The sequence below is a fragment of the Oryx dammah genome, unplaced genomic scaffold (assembly GCF_014754425.2).
Source record: "Oryx dammah isolate SB20612 unplaced genomic scaffold, SCBI_Odam_1.1 HiC_scaffold_18, whole genome shotgun sequence".
NCBI lineage: Eukaryota > Metazoa > Chordata > Mammalia > Artiodactyla > Bovidae > Oryx > Oryx dammah.
This window is the reverse complement of record NW_024070202.1, coordinates 117,087,598-117,102,031: the sequence shown is the minus strand read 5'-3', so window position 1 is coordinate 117,102,031 and position 14,434 is coordinate 117,087,598. Positions and strand designations below refer to the sequence as shown.

General features: G+C 42.5%; 1 protein-coding gene across 1 annotated transcript; it reads left to right on the top strand.

Annotated features, from left to right (window-relative positions):
* Nucleotides 1-6,038: 6,038 nt before the first annotated feature.
* On the top strand, nt 6,039-14,111 carry CNPY1 (canopy FGF signaling regulator 1). The gene is made up of 3 exons (XM_040260140.1): nt 6,039-6,282; nt 8,034-8,130; nt 12,073-14,111. Exons 1-3 carry the CDS (start codon nt 6,139-6,141, stop codon nt 12,108-12,110), a joined length of 279 nt encoding a protein of 92 aa, XP_040116074.1. The 5' UTR covers nt 6,039-6,138; the 3' UTR covers nt 12,111-14,111.
* The last annotated feature ends 323 nt before the right edge of the window (nt 14,112-14,434 follow it).

Here is a 14,434-nt window from a genome sequence, read left to right as displayed (position 1 = left end):
GACGCATGTACATAAGACCCACAGGCACACACACACAAGCACACACAAACACCCATGGACACACAGACAAGCACACACAGACACACATGCACACACAGACACACATGGACACACACAGACACATACAGACCCACAGGCACATACGCACAAGCACACATACACAGAGGCACACATGCACACACAGATACACCTGGACACACAGGCACACACAACAAGCACACATGGACCCACAGGGACACACAGGCACACGTGAGAACAGACCCACATGCACGTGTGCACACGCACACATAGACATACATAGACACACAGGCACCCGAGGACACACACAGACACACAGAGCTGCACGCACATACACACACAGGCACACACATTCACTCACACGCTGTGAGCACACCAAGAGTGTCTCTGGAGGACGAAGAGCCGGGCTCTAGGGTCTCGGGGAGGCGTCTGGAGGACGGAGAGCCGGGCTCTAGGGTCGGGGAGGCGTCTGGAGGACGGAGAGCCGGGCTCTAGGGTCGGGGAGGCGTCTGGAGGATGGAGAGCTGGGCTTTAGGGTCTAGGAGAGGTGTCCGTCTTACTTTTTACTCTACGCTTTTGTTCTTTTCCGATTAAAAAAAAAGCAAGTGAACGTGTTACATTTTCTAGTTAAAACTATTCTTAAAGAAAGGGCCTCCTCTGCGGCCAGCGGGACGTCTGTGTGCGCGTGTCTCCGCAATGAGGGAGATGAGACTCGAGTTTCTGAACTGATCCCAGTCTCCGTCCTTTTCCTCTGAGAGCTGAGACTTCCAAAGGAGACCTCACAGGGGTGACGCAACCGGGAAATGCCCCAACAGAGCTCCCGTAGGTGCCTTCACTTCTATTCCAGGAAAGCAGTTTGCAGAAATGGTTAGAAATGGATACCTATTGTGTTTTCAGAAGCAAGATGGTGAAAGACTGGCAGATTTCGGCGGTGGGGGGAGAAAAGTGTAACATAAGGACACGGATATGTACGTATGTGATCTTGAGCTAAATTGGTAGACAAGCAGTCATATAATCATCCGCTGGGGTTTACTGGCTCTCTTCCAGGCAGTCTTTTTCAAGTTTTTCTTTGAATTTTTATTCAGAACCACAAGAAAGTCCCCTTTAAAAAGGCTGAATTAGAGAGGTGAGTGTGTCTGGTGTGGAGATGGAGCTGAATAAATACTGTTGGCTGAATGGACACGTTCCCATCGCCTCTGTCACCGCCGCAGCTCTTCCTGCCTTTGCCCTTTTGAGCACTGTCACTGTCTTCTATTACTTTTTTTCTAATCTGCAAAATCCTTCCGGGGTAAGCCAGCAGAGGTCAAAGCTCAGAAGCAGCGTGAAAAGGTCACGGTAAATCCTCTCTTAGAGTGATTTTTAACAAAGATTGAAAAATTGTAACCTTTTTCACATGGATAGTTGTATTTCAGTTCACCTAAAAATGTCTGAAAAGTAAACTTTCTTACAAGACTCACAGAATACTTTTTAAGATGAGAAATCAAGTGGCAGTGCCAATTCCTGTTTAATAATGAAAAGAAAGTATATATTTTTTAACTTTAGGAAGTCAAATTGAGTTCAATAACCCATTTGGAGTTCATTAACATGATCCACTATGCAATTTTTCTATACTTTCAAGGTTTCTACGTTGTTTAGCTGAAAACAGGCTCCAGGCCTTTTTTTAAAATGTGATTGAAATTTTAATAGTTTTGAATTCTAGGAAAAATTTCCCCCAAAATCAGATTATTATTTTTATTATTTCTATTTTTCTCACAATCTGAGCATATACTTTATGTTGACATAATATGTCCAGGAATAAAAATAGGAAACACTTGCAAAATATTTATTTCAAATAATGACTTTTTCTCAGTATTCAGATTAAAGGATGCAAAATTTTGACGTTGTTTTCGTAAATTTATTGTATCATTTGTGGTAAGTTGTGCTGCAGTCTTTGTATTTTTGCCCCCAAGGTTTTATTGATTGCACAAATTCACCTGTTTTAACATCAAATTTATGTAGCTGAAAAGCTTATATTAATTCTGTTATATGTTGGCTGGCTTTGGCTCTCCGAACAAAGGCTGCTTAAAATCTCTCTTATTGATTAAGTCCAGATGGGATTCATTTTTTTCTGATATACAGAACACTGGAAAATTTATCAACCTTTATTATTCTTCATCGAAATGAGCTTCTTTAGATTTCTAATTATATTGTCCAATAAAACTAAACAGTCAATGCTATTTGCATATTATATGAAGAAGTGTCACACAACAAACTCATAGCAGTCAATTAACATAAAAGCTAATTATATATCTCATCAACTTACAAGAGTTTCTGAATTCATGCTCTCCCTGTTGTAGCCTAAAGCAAAGGAGGTTTGAATTTTCACTTCTAAATATTGACTTTTAACTAATATCAGAAGTGATTTCAGTATTTTTATGGATGAAAAGTTAGTGATTAAAGTAGATATAATATTTGCTATAATGCAATTAAATTTTTTACATTAACGACACCTCTAGAAAGAAAACCTTTGCAACAGTGTGAAACTAAGCAGGCTAAGTGCTGGTTTCCTATCTCAGGGGCATTCCAAAATAAGCATCCAGATAAGTAAGATTTATTTGAGATTGTCAGACTATTATGAGGGAGACAGCATACCACAAAGACAGTTTTCACGTCCGACTGTACACCGTAACGTAATTGTATCGCTGCCTGATTGTGATAGCTATCAAGCAAGAAATTTGCTACAAGATTAACAGAGACATAGTAATGAACAAACACAGAAAGCACCCTGTAATTGACTGTTATTAAAGTGTTGTCGTAGTGGTCTCGAATAATTCCCTAACTCCAGCTTTCTAGAGAAACTGAAGCCTAAACTTTCAGCTACCTTTTTCTGTTTTCAAGTTGGAATATGAGTACCTCCTCCCACCCCCATGTCATTGCTCGCAGAACAAGCACATGGTCAGAAGGGGCCTAGAGGTAAAAAAAAAAAAGAGTCATAGCTAGGTTTCAGAAAGAGAAAAGTTAGCATTTTACTCTGAGAGTGCACTGAGACAGCAACGAAATCGTAACGGATTGTTTTTGTATTTATAACTTACACCAAATGAGTCCATGTGTAAAAGTAATGGCTGGTGAATCAGTTTTCTCCCGATACAATGATGGCGGCCTTTTTCATTCATATTTTAATGAGGTTAGTATCTCTGAGACCCTCCTTCCAGGACGGAGGCAACGCTCCCCTAAGACTACAATAGGAGTTGCTTTATTGACAAGTACTATTCAAAATCTTCATAGTATAGAAAGAAAGCCTCAGTTTTATTCCACTTGTCTCAATACTTATTGCACTCTTAAAATCAAAACACTTTGAGGGGAGAAAAAGCCTCAATTATTCCCCAAACAGTCTTTAAATTTAGTGAAAGTAGTTCAGCTAAGTGGAATCATTTTAAACCCTAATTGTGTGCATTTTAAAAGTGGAATCATGTTAAACCCTAATTGTGTGCATTTTAAAAGTGGAATCATGTTAAACCCTAATTGTGTGCATTTTAATAAACATATAAAGAGTTGCCATGCGTAAGCATCTTTTTCTTTAAAATTTTCTCACAAAATCAGATGCTTTGATTGGGATTTTAGGTCATTTTTTAAAAAAATATTCCTGTGGAACGAACTCTACTTGTCTCCTGCTGTGTGTTTTTTCTTGCTCTCAGTGAAGATTGTAAAAGGGCATTTTCTGAGCTCTCTGCCAGCAACATGTCCTACTCTTTCTATTAAAGAACGTTTACTAGAAAGAACCAGCTAATTACATCAAAAAGCCAGTTAGCCTTCAAAGGTGTATGAAATCCACAAAACTCACGTGTTGATCCCCGGATACCACATATTTGTGTTAAAACTGGTGCAACACTACTCTATTGGGACATACACAATCCCAATTTCAAAACAAGAAAAACAATCCTGTTTCGTAGAAAGTTATCACGTGGCGATGGTTTTGTGTTTTGTTTTTAAAAAGCGCCAACCGGGAAATAAATAAAATGGCTCTCAAAAGTAAGTTGTGGAAGGTCTCACGTTTTTAACGTTCTGATTTGTTCAGATCTTATATACTCAGGGTTTTCATACGCCGCTCAGAAAGTCAGGTCTGTTTTAAAAAAGGATTTCGAAAGTGGTCTCGGCGCTTTCTCGCACACACGGGAACCAGTGTGGTGTATTCGTCCAGGGTTCCAAGAGCACCCTCCAGCGCGCAGAGCCTCTCTTTTCAGTGACAGCGTCTCCCCAGTGCTTACGCTGAGACTGGGGACTGGAGACAGGGCTAGGGAGGGGCAGAGAGAAGGCATTGCTGATGACAGATTTCTAAACGAAAGCGCCAGCTCTTCACTTGGAGGTTAAAGTGCCGCTTTGTTGACATCCAGAAAGTGCTAGGAGCCTCTTCATATGGACCAGACCAGGAAAGACACAGCAGCACTCGCCTGGCAGAATGAAGACCATACTCATTCTGTTCACGATCTGCTTGACTAATTGTAATTTAAGAACTGACTTCTCTTTTCTAGCTTTTAAGTCCCAACACGTATAATCTTTCGTCTCCGTAAGTCCATAAAACAGGTTTTGTTGGTTAACCTATGTTTTGGGTTGTGTTTACAACTTACGAGGCTTACATGGCACAATTAAAAGTGTGATTACGTTGTATTTATTGTGTTTTTATAGTGCACTTTCAGCTACTTTTTAAAGGGTCTTCTGATTGTAGACATGAAAAAAATCACTCCTTTAAAAAAACGATATTTTAGCGAATCAAGGATGTTGCAGTAGACTCCAGTTTAACAAACGACTTAATTGCCAAATTGACCGCAGGGGCCTTGAAAGTAGCTCGGAGTCGGGCTCCAGGTTCGCCGGGAGAAGGTGGGAAATTTCACCCCCACGCCCGTGCTGGGGGCGGTGGAAAGTTCCCGCGGTGCCCTGTCCCCGCGCGCAGAATTGGCTCCTTGCTGGGACCGGGGGTGAGCGCAGGGCCGCCGGCGCGGTCGGGGCTGCAAGCAGGTTTGCGCTCAGGGGCGCGGGGCGCGGGCGGCGGGCGGGGCGCGGGGCCTTTGTGCGCCCGGAGCGCGCCCGTGAGCGCCGCGCGGTCGCCGGCACCGGAAGGGTTCACACTGCGTCTGAAAGGGGGACAATGGAGGCGCGGTATATGCACAGCGCCGAAATCGAGTTCATTTGTGATCCGGCCCCTTTCACCCCGGTTGTCAGGCAAACTTCCTACTTTGATCAGCAGAGGGTGGAGAGGCAGAAAGGCCCGCGGAGGCCGGGGCCGCGGCGCGCCCGCGGCGCCCTTGGCGGGTCCCCGCCCCCTTCCGGAAGGAGCCGCGGGGACGCGGCCTCCTGCACCTTGACCTGTCGAGACGGCCCCCGAGTAGGGGTTTTTTTTTTTTTTTTTTTTGGTCCCTGTTACCAAGGGCGCGGGGTGCTCTTTGACCCCCGCGCGGGGCGGACGTGGTGGTCACAGGGTCCCCTGAATCCTCGCCGGATTCCGGAGGGAGAGGGGCGCGCGGACCCCCGCACCAGCTGCTCCAAAGACGACGCGGCCGCGCCCCGCGAGCGGGGACAGGCTGTCCGCCCGGCTTTTCCCCGCCACGCGGCTCCCGGCCCTGCCCAGGACCCCGGCGGCCGCCGAGAGGCCAGGCGGCTGCGGAGCGCGAGCCCGGGCCTGGGCCCCGCTCGAGAGGTGCGCGGCCGTAGAGAGCCCCCACGCTCCGGCTCCTGTCTATCGGTTTCTTGCAAGTAAATAGATAATAGCCCTTCTCTGTGGCTCAGAGCCTTCTGCATGCTCTGTGGTTTTCGGAAATTATCTCCTGTGGAAGGATAGTTGCTAGTTTGAATAGAAGTTTTTCTGGTGATCACTTTCAAACATAGGCACCTGTTAAAAACCGGAATTTAAGCTAACCTCTTTAAATGCTGTAAATAATGTAACTGGGCAGTAACCGGACAGGAAGACTGCGCGCGTGAGGGGTGGGGGTGGGGGGCTGCCACGTGCGTTCAAGGGAATGGCTCTTAAGTAACGCTAACATTAAGTCAAGTTTCCTGCCTTTTTTGGTTTTGTTTTTTTCTTCATAGATTCCCTTAGCCCAGTCGGAGACATTCCTCACAGACCTCCTGGACAAAGTGTGCGAGCGGATGAATGACTACAGACTCGAAGAAGACCCCGTGACGAAGGAGAAGACTTTCAAGCGATTTGCTCCGAGGAAAGGAGACAAAATATACAAAGAATTTAAAAAATTCTATTTTTATTCAGATGCTTACAGACCGTTGAAATTCGCGGTAAGCTCTTTTTCCGCAGAGGAATTCTATGCTCCGTGAACGTGTTTTTGGTACTTTAAAGAAATTTCTTGCTGTTTGGGATTTTGTTGAGTTTTGAGACAGCCCGGTTAAAATGTTGCCTTTTAGCCTTGTTGTTCTGCTGCTTTCTCGGTGTTAACCAGGCGCTCAGTGACTTGCCTTTCGCATCACTGGGGGGCCGTGGTATTTTCATCTCCGTGGAGACACTTAAATGATATTTTCCAGGAAGTGGTTACAAGTCCCAGTGACTTGGAGGCACCGTTTGCAGGCTGCTTTGCTCCCGGGGACGGTGGAGAAGGGGACTGACTCAGTCGGTCCCATGGGCGGGCAGCTCTTGTACAGGCTCCTGGGTCAGGCACCAGGGGCTGTGGTTCTGAGATTAAAACCTAAATTAAAATGAGTGCTGTTTTCAAATATGGATAGCCACGCGATGGAGGGAGAATGACGCACATCACTTTTTTCTCCTCCGGCTTCACAGAAGAGGGAGAATTTTCTCTCCTCCGGAGTTAATTCAGCTATTTTAGCACCGACTCGGTTAAACAAAGGCTCAGGTATGATCGTAGGCCTTGGGGCACATTTCCTCCCTTCAAAATGTTTATTTTACTTGAACGGTGGCCTCTGACTCAGAGTGTGCCTCCCAGATGTATGGCAAGAGGTTTCACTTTACTTACGCTGCTGAGTCAGACCCAGTGATGGGAAAGCCTGTTTAAGAAATGTCTGTGATTCACGCGGTGGCCAAAATGTCAGACATGCCTACCCCCTGATGGAAGGGCGGCAGCTGACTTTGGAAGGTTTCGTTTTAATTAAAAAATCAAGGCAATAATTCCAGGCTGAAGACGCTCAGAGAGGAAGACTGCTTATATTTCACAGGTCTTCCGTAAACACGTGAGAGTGGAAGTTAAATATTTTCAAATGCCATTTAAAATTTTTTTGAGTCTCACTTAATGAACTCGGAAAATGAGTTCCAAGTCTCCAGTGAACACCATTTAGCATTACAGTTCCTAAGAGTGTAAGCTTGTGTTTCCCCAAGGCAGACACATACTCCAGTCAGAATTCAAGGGTTTCAGAGGCATGGGTACATTTGAGCACCCTCTTTTCAGAAATGTCAGATTTGGGGGCAGAGGGTGGGGGGAGCGAAGTGAAATTATAGATGGATCTGTAACTGTTAGAAAAGAAAGTTTCCCCAGTGACTGACAAGCTGTTATCCAGAGGGCAATGGAAGATTCGTTTGTGTTTTCATTGCTGAGAAAGCTTGATTGTTTTCACATTTCAGATCCTGCTTTAGAACTGCAAAATGGATTGTTATGTTAGATATAAAGGAAACTGGTTTAACCATTTTAAGGAGCCATGTTCTTTAAAGTTTACACAAAAACAAAAACCCACCAAAAAAGCCAACACTTTTCAGCTCCATGAGTGGGAGCGCCCCCGCTCCTGTTCCTTGCATTCCATTCCAGTTTGAGGAAGAGAAACAAATACGAAGAACCATTTTCCTGCCTTACCCTCGTCTTTCAACACCATAATCAGTCAGCTGAGTCTCGGGGAAAATGATGCAATTAGCATTCTAGGGAGAGGGTTCATCCAGTGCAATGATGTCTTAAACCAAAAGGGCTGATGGAAATGGACCACCTTGGTAACATGATGTTTTTAGCTAATAAAACTGTGACAAGTCCTTCCTAGCAAGGAGTCCTGTGAGTGCACATCTATCCATGTCTGGTGGTGTTCTGTTTCTGCAGTGTGAGACTATAATAGAAGAGTTCGAAGATGAAATATTTTCGCTTATCACCCAGGAGGCACACCAGCTCGCTGACGCGCTGTGCGGCAGAAAGTCAGGTACTGTGTCTGATGCGGCATGCGCCCTCTCCCAGGCCCACCCCTCTCCCGCTCAGCAGCTTTTTTAAATTTTTTTCAAACCGAGCCTCTGTCTCCCTGCCACCGGCCTCCGCTGAATCAGAGAGGACTCCGAGTGAGCGAGTGAGCGGAAGCAAGGCTGTGAGGCCTTGTTGCTTGTGCTTCTGCTCCTCGACGTTTTTAAGTGAATTCAAACATGCTTGACTTCCAGCCGGGAAGGAGCAGAGGCTTGGTCAGCCCTGCCGGCATCCAAAGCACTTCTCCTTTTAAACTTTTAGAGGTGGGTTCTCCACCCTCGACCAGGGAAGGATTTCTTTATGACTTGCCTGCTCACCTGCCCCAACAGAGAGTGGGGTCTCTTTAGTAAGAAATTTCTAATGTTTTCCTGTTGGTTTATTTGGTGCTGGAATTTTTTTTTCAAGTTCCTTTCCCCAAATATCTACTTCTTAAAACATTCTTTTTCTGGTGTGCAAAATAATATTTGATTCGTATGTATGTACATATACATACACACAACCAGATGCTAGAAAACACTACCAAAACGTTATTTCCTATATACAGAGCTGAAACACAGGATCACCACCCCCCCTTAAACACATGCCTTTTAGCCTGTGTCATTTTGATACTTTAAAGGATGTAGGACAGGTTGCACATTGTTTTCAGATATCTTTGAAAAAAAGGAGTGTCATATATGGAAACGATGATTGAAAGCTGGGGAAATACTTTTCTGCAATTATGGAAGCTTCAGATGCTTAGCATCCAGCAATTGTTTATAATTAAATATAATATACCTGCATCCATAGGATCAAATTTAGTGCCAAAGTCCTTAAAATAATAGTTACTGCAGTTTGAAGATACATGTTTGTCATTGAAGTTATTGAACAAGAAAGTAATACATTTCCAGTAGCATGACAAAGTTTTCTTACTGAGTAGCTGATGGGGTTGTTCTCTGTTTAAAATCCAGTTTGGCTGGAAGTTTGCAGAGCAAAATGAAGTGATGTAGTCAGAATATAGGCAGGAATTCTAGAGCTTTTTCCGTTGAGTCTGGACATGAACTGTTGTAAGTGGTGACTGTCACGTAATGGAAGCGAACTTCGCATCATCACAGTTTCCCAAAGAAAGTGGTTTTGAGGGTTTTCCAGCAATTCAGAGATGAATGTGTCTGTTAGGATCTAAACAAAAGTGTAATGAATGGGATCGGGAACATTTGTTTTCCTGTTTTTCCTCCAAGGGGTTGGGCTTGTCCGAATCGTCTTTGCTGTATGAATACCTGCTCAGATATTATGGAAGTCTCTAGAAAGTTTCGCCAACTCTTTATGGCAGGAGTTGCTTAAAATAATAAGATTCTGAGGAAACACTGTTTCCAAGTGCAGCAGTTTGGCTTAATTTCCATTATATTAACTATCTCTTCATTCCTTCCATATGTTTATAATTGGACATAAAAATTAATATTATCCTAAAGAAAATAGAGTGTAAAGTGTAAACTTAAGATATGTGCAGTATTGCTAGTGTAAAATAAAACATGATCAAGTCATTCTTAATAGCATCGATTTCTAAAAGACCGATTAAGTGTTTACATTGTAAACGTGAGTATCAGTGCACCAGACCTATTGAGAAAGCAAGGAAACCAACCGCTCCAGAGGCTTCTCCGCCACCTGCCTGCTACCTAGTGAAGTGGAGCGAGCTTTTTCAGGCTGTTCCTCTGTGAAACATACTTATGGGTACTCTAAACAATTTATAAATAAAAACTAGGAATCCATTAATTCTAAAAAGAGGCAAGAGTCCCTGCCCCTCCTAACTGCCCCCTCCCCTGACCGTGCCATCACCGAAGTAAGTAAACCACGTAACAAGGTCAAGGGGATTCCAAACTTAAAAATTATTCTCAGGAAAAAGCTAAAGTGACAAAGTAATGAGAATAATCCTAATTCATGATTGCAGCCAACAAAGAAATAGTACGTTTTAACATATCGGGATGGCTTTAGGAATCTGTGTAAAAGGCGAGGCTCTCGTATCATAGAGAAACTCCAGATGCTTCTAATGTACTCTGAAACACAAGCACAGCAAGTTTCCTATGGCAGCATGAGGGTCAGCCTCTGTTCTGAAAAGATGAGGCTTTGTTTTATCCTGTTCTACCACAGCTTTGCTGCGATCCCTCTGCATGTTTAAATGATGCTTTAAAGAGATGACTGTGTGTGAGTGTGTGTGTGTGTGTGTGTGTGTGCGTGAGTGTGTAACGGAGGTTATGAAACTACATTAACCAATACTTAACCTATATACTATGAACAAACACTGTCCTGAGGGCTTGTACAATATCTACATTGCTTTTAGGGAGATTAATGATCTTTTCAAAGATAGACATTTTTAGAACTAGAAGTTTGGTTGGAAGGTTAATATACTTTATATACACCTTATGTATTTGTGTGTGTGAGAGAGATTTTTGCTTTTTTTTCTAGTTAAGGTAGACCTTTTCACTGTATTTGTAATGGCACAGGAGCAGATCAGTGCACATTCACAGACATCAGCATTTCAGCTTTAGAGGTATAAATGACCTGGGAAACTTCTGTAAGGTATTTAAGTGTACATCATGGTGATTTGATGTGTCCATCCATCTAGTTAATTAACACATGTATGATTGTTTAAAATATAGGAGTCTAAGGCCACCTCTATACACAGATAGATGGGGAATAATGGAGAAAACATATGTTAAACTTAAGATGACCATGTTTGGCTTTAAAAATAATACTTCCCTGAGACTTTCATAAACATGTGTTATCTTTTCGATGAGTGGGAAGCATCTCAGTGGAGTGCTGTGGGTTTGCAGGCAGACCTGCAGACGCCACTGTAGTTTATTCAGTGGAGAGAAGAAAAGTTACCAAGTGCGCTCTGTTTCAGGGGCCTGAGACAGCAATAGTGGTAATAGGCTGTTTCTTACGAATCTCCTTTTTTCCTAGGCAGAAAATAAGAGTTCAGTAGATTCTCCCAGTTAAATGTTTTGTAGCACTTGACCCAGGCTTCTCTAGATTGTCATTTTAATGTCTTGGAGTAAAAATGGTATTTTAAAATCTTAATAAGATACAAGGTCATGATTAAAAAGATGGCTATATTTCACTCAAGGTTAAGCATGTCACTCTAGATTATGGATGGATGGACTCTTTGGTTTGTGGAGGTATTCATTAGGAAGAGTGAGTTTATAAATATAAATACATAAGTATGTTTTATATACAGATCACTTCTACTTTGGTATCAAATCTTAACATTAAAAAAAACATGAGACTAATTTTGTGACATGATCATTTTGAATGGCCACCTAAGGAATAAGGTCTCAAGGATTCTGAAATGGTGAGCCTGCATTTAAAGTAAAAGCATTTTGACCTTTCTGTATAGACTTTCAAGCATTAAAGAGGGTGGTAAATTCTAATACTAAAAATAATTACTTTCAAGGCTAATACATGATACAAAATAACACAAAGGCTAGCCTATTTCCTATTTTAAATAAATTATGTAGCTAGAATAATCCATAACCCAGTCTAGAGAGCTGGCATTCATTGCTTCCAGTGGGAAATGTACTGTGGATCCAAGCCTCTCCGCACCTTGGATTAAGTGCCCAGCACACTGATGCCCTGTCTCAGGTTTTCCTTAAACACTCCCGTGGCCACAGGCAGGAGGACACAACCCATGGGCTTTGTTTCACAGTGCTCCAGGAAAGAAGGCTGGCAGTGCCCCTGGAATAGCAGTAGTTGACCAGCCTGCAGCGGAACAAACTGCATTCTTCTCTCTACTTGTGTGTATTTGAAAATGTTAAAAGTTTTTTTTTTTTTTTTTTTCTCCAATGTGCTTCCACAAGAATGTGCTTTTGCAGAAAGTAAGTGACCTTTGGGCTGATGTTAAATGTGAGAGTGATGCCATCTAATTTTTTCCCCCCAGGTCTGTGTGAAACGTCCACTAAGCATACTGAACTCTAGGAATGACGGTGCCGCTAGCAGAGAGGAGTCACGGCGTGGCCCCCAAGGCCAACGTCTGCATTTCTGTCTTCATGTTTCTTCACGAGAAGAAGCGCTGTGTCTCTATTTCATACTGCAGGCTCTCATCGTTGCTATTTTATTGAATATCTCTTCTTTGACATCATGACAAGTCCCACTTGTTTCTCCAGGTGCAGTTGAGGAGTACATGAAACAGTTACCTTTGTGGATTTTGGTATTTACACACAGTCTTGGCAGGAAAGCGTCTAGTTTAGTGAGAGGACAAACGTGAAGACACGTCACAAATGAAATAAGGATTTAGTAACATGCTGCATAGTCCACACACATATAGAAGTATAGTGTCCTGTTTGATAAGGACTTGGTTTGATTTCATAAGTACTTGATTACTCACGAAATTAAGAAAATGCATTGCAAAATTCCAGGCTAATTTTTCTGGGCTGTATGGCTATCACTGAAAGAAATGAATTAACTTTATGTCAGGAATGAAATTTAAATTTCTAGAAACCTTAAGTTTAAATACTTTCTAATTCCTAAAATTTAACCAAATGAATAGAAAGCAGTGAACACTTTAATAGTGAACAGTTATATTGGCCTTTCTAATGCATGCGTTCTGAATTGAAATGATTTAGAAAGTTGATTTATTATTCATGTATTTATTACCATGTATTCTTAAAGGCTGACACCAATGGGCACGTTTATTTTGCTGCAAACTCTCCTGTCATACTTTGTTTTTTAAAGATTTTCACCTAGCATTTAGCATGTAGATTTTACTGCTAACCAACTGTTGTTCTATCTATGGATATTTTTGTAGGTGTGGAGAGGGAAGGAGAGGTGGAAACTTATAGAAAATTGCCTTTTGACCACCTTAATAATGGAGTGTAGTAATCTCACTCTTAGAGATTTCATTGTCTTGGGGAATCTAATTTGTTGGAGATTTCACTGTCTCTGTTAAATTTACATTTAGTGGAATAAACCTTTAATTGTTTAAAATGTCAGGGCATGCTTCACACACACCTTTTAAAGAAGAAATTCTCATTGTTATCCCTGAGAAATTTATAAAGTGGGTTGATGTTCCGCCTCCAAAAGCAGAAACTATTTGCCGAGTGTTACATGGTTACCTAGAAAGCACATTACTTAAACTGTTCAGCTGACACTTTGGGAGAAAACAATTTGTAAGTTTAGAAAAATTTGCCAACATGAAAAGAAAGAGGTTTCCTTTCTCCCTTTCCCACCTCAACTTGTGTTAAAAGTCAGGCTTCTATGTTAATGTCATTCATTCACTGAGAAAGTTGCTGATTTCTTAGCTGATTCAGAAGTGTGTGGAGCCTACATATTAGAACCCGATGCGTCTGCACTGCCTGCAGCTGACAAAAACATGGAAATGGGATTTAAGAATCATTCGCGTCATTTTTAAGGACGGTAGGAAAACTGACTTAAAACATGGTGCCTAAAACTTTAGTAAACTCACCTATTCAAGTTTCGTTCGCTTATCAGATAATAAGCCATAAACGTTTTCCTACCTTCGGCTTCCTTGGTAAACACTAAACTGTTTCTTCACGGGAAGCCGACCGAGACGCTGGCACGGAGTCCCCGTTGGAACCGTAACAGGTGTGTGTGTGTGGGGGTGTCGCTGACAAACCCTTACACGGACAGTGCTCGTGCCGTTGTAGAATTTAAGAGATGTGGCCTTTGGTTTCCACCCTGAGCGGCCATGGGGCGGTCTGCCTTCACGCCACTGATGGTGTTTCTCGTGGATGCTGATGCTTCTGCTGTGACAAGCACGCGCCTCGCCTCTCATGGTGAATATCTCAAGGTTTTGCTCAATATGGCTATTCAGTCTTTTTCTTACTTCCTAGTAAAAATAATCTTGTCTCTTACAAGAATTTCAGTATCTCATGACGTAGATATTTTTCTTTCCAGATCAAACTTGCTAAACTCATGTAAACGTTTGTGATTGCTGATTAAAACTGCATTTGAATCCTGGATATGAGTCACTGCGTTTCTTACGGCTGCGAGGACTCCTAGGTTTCCCTCTGGGTCATGGTGAGGCTGCGCTGCTTTTGCTAATGAAAAATAATGAGAGAGGAGCCCCTGGCTCCATCGTCCCTCCAACCACGTTCCTGCCTTTTAATGACTTTTATTGACCAAAAAAACAAAACAAAAGCAAAAAGCCAGAAGAAAGGAAAAAGAAGACAACACCCAGGGTGTAACAGAAGTTTCTTAGAGCCCCTGAAAAGCAACCTAATTCTGAGAAGAATTTCACGGAGAAAATGTTGGGGGAGGTTTACATTACTTATTAAAATAAT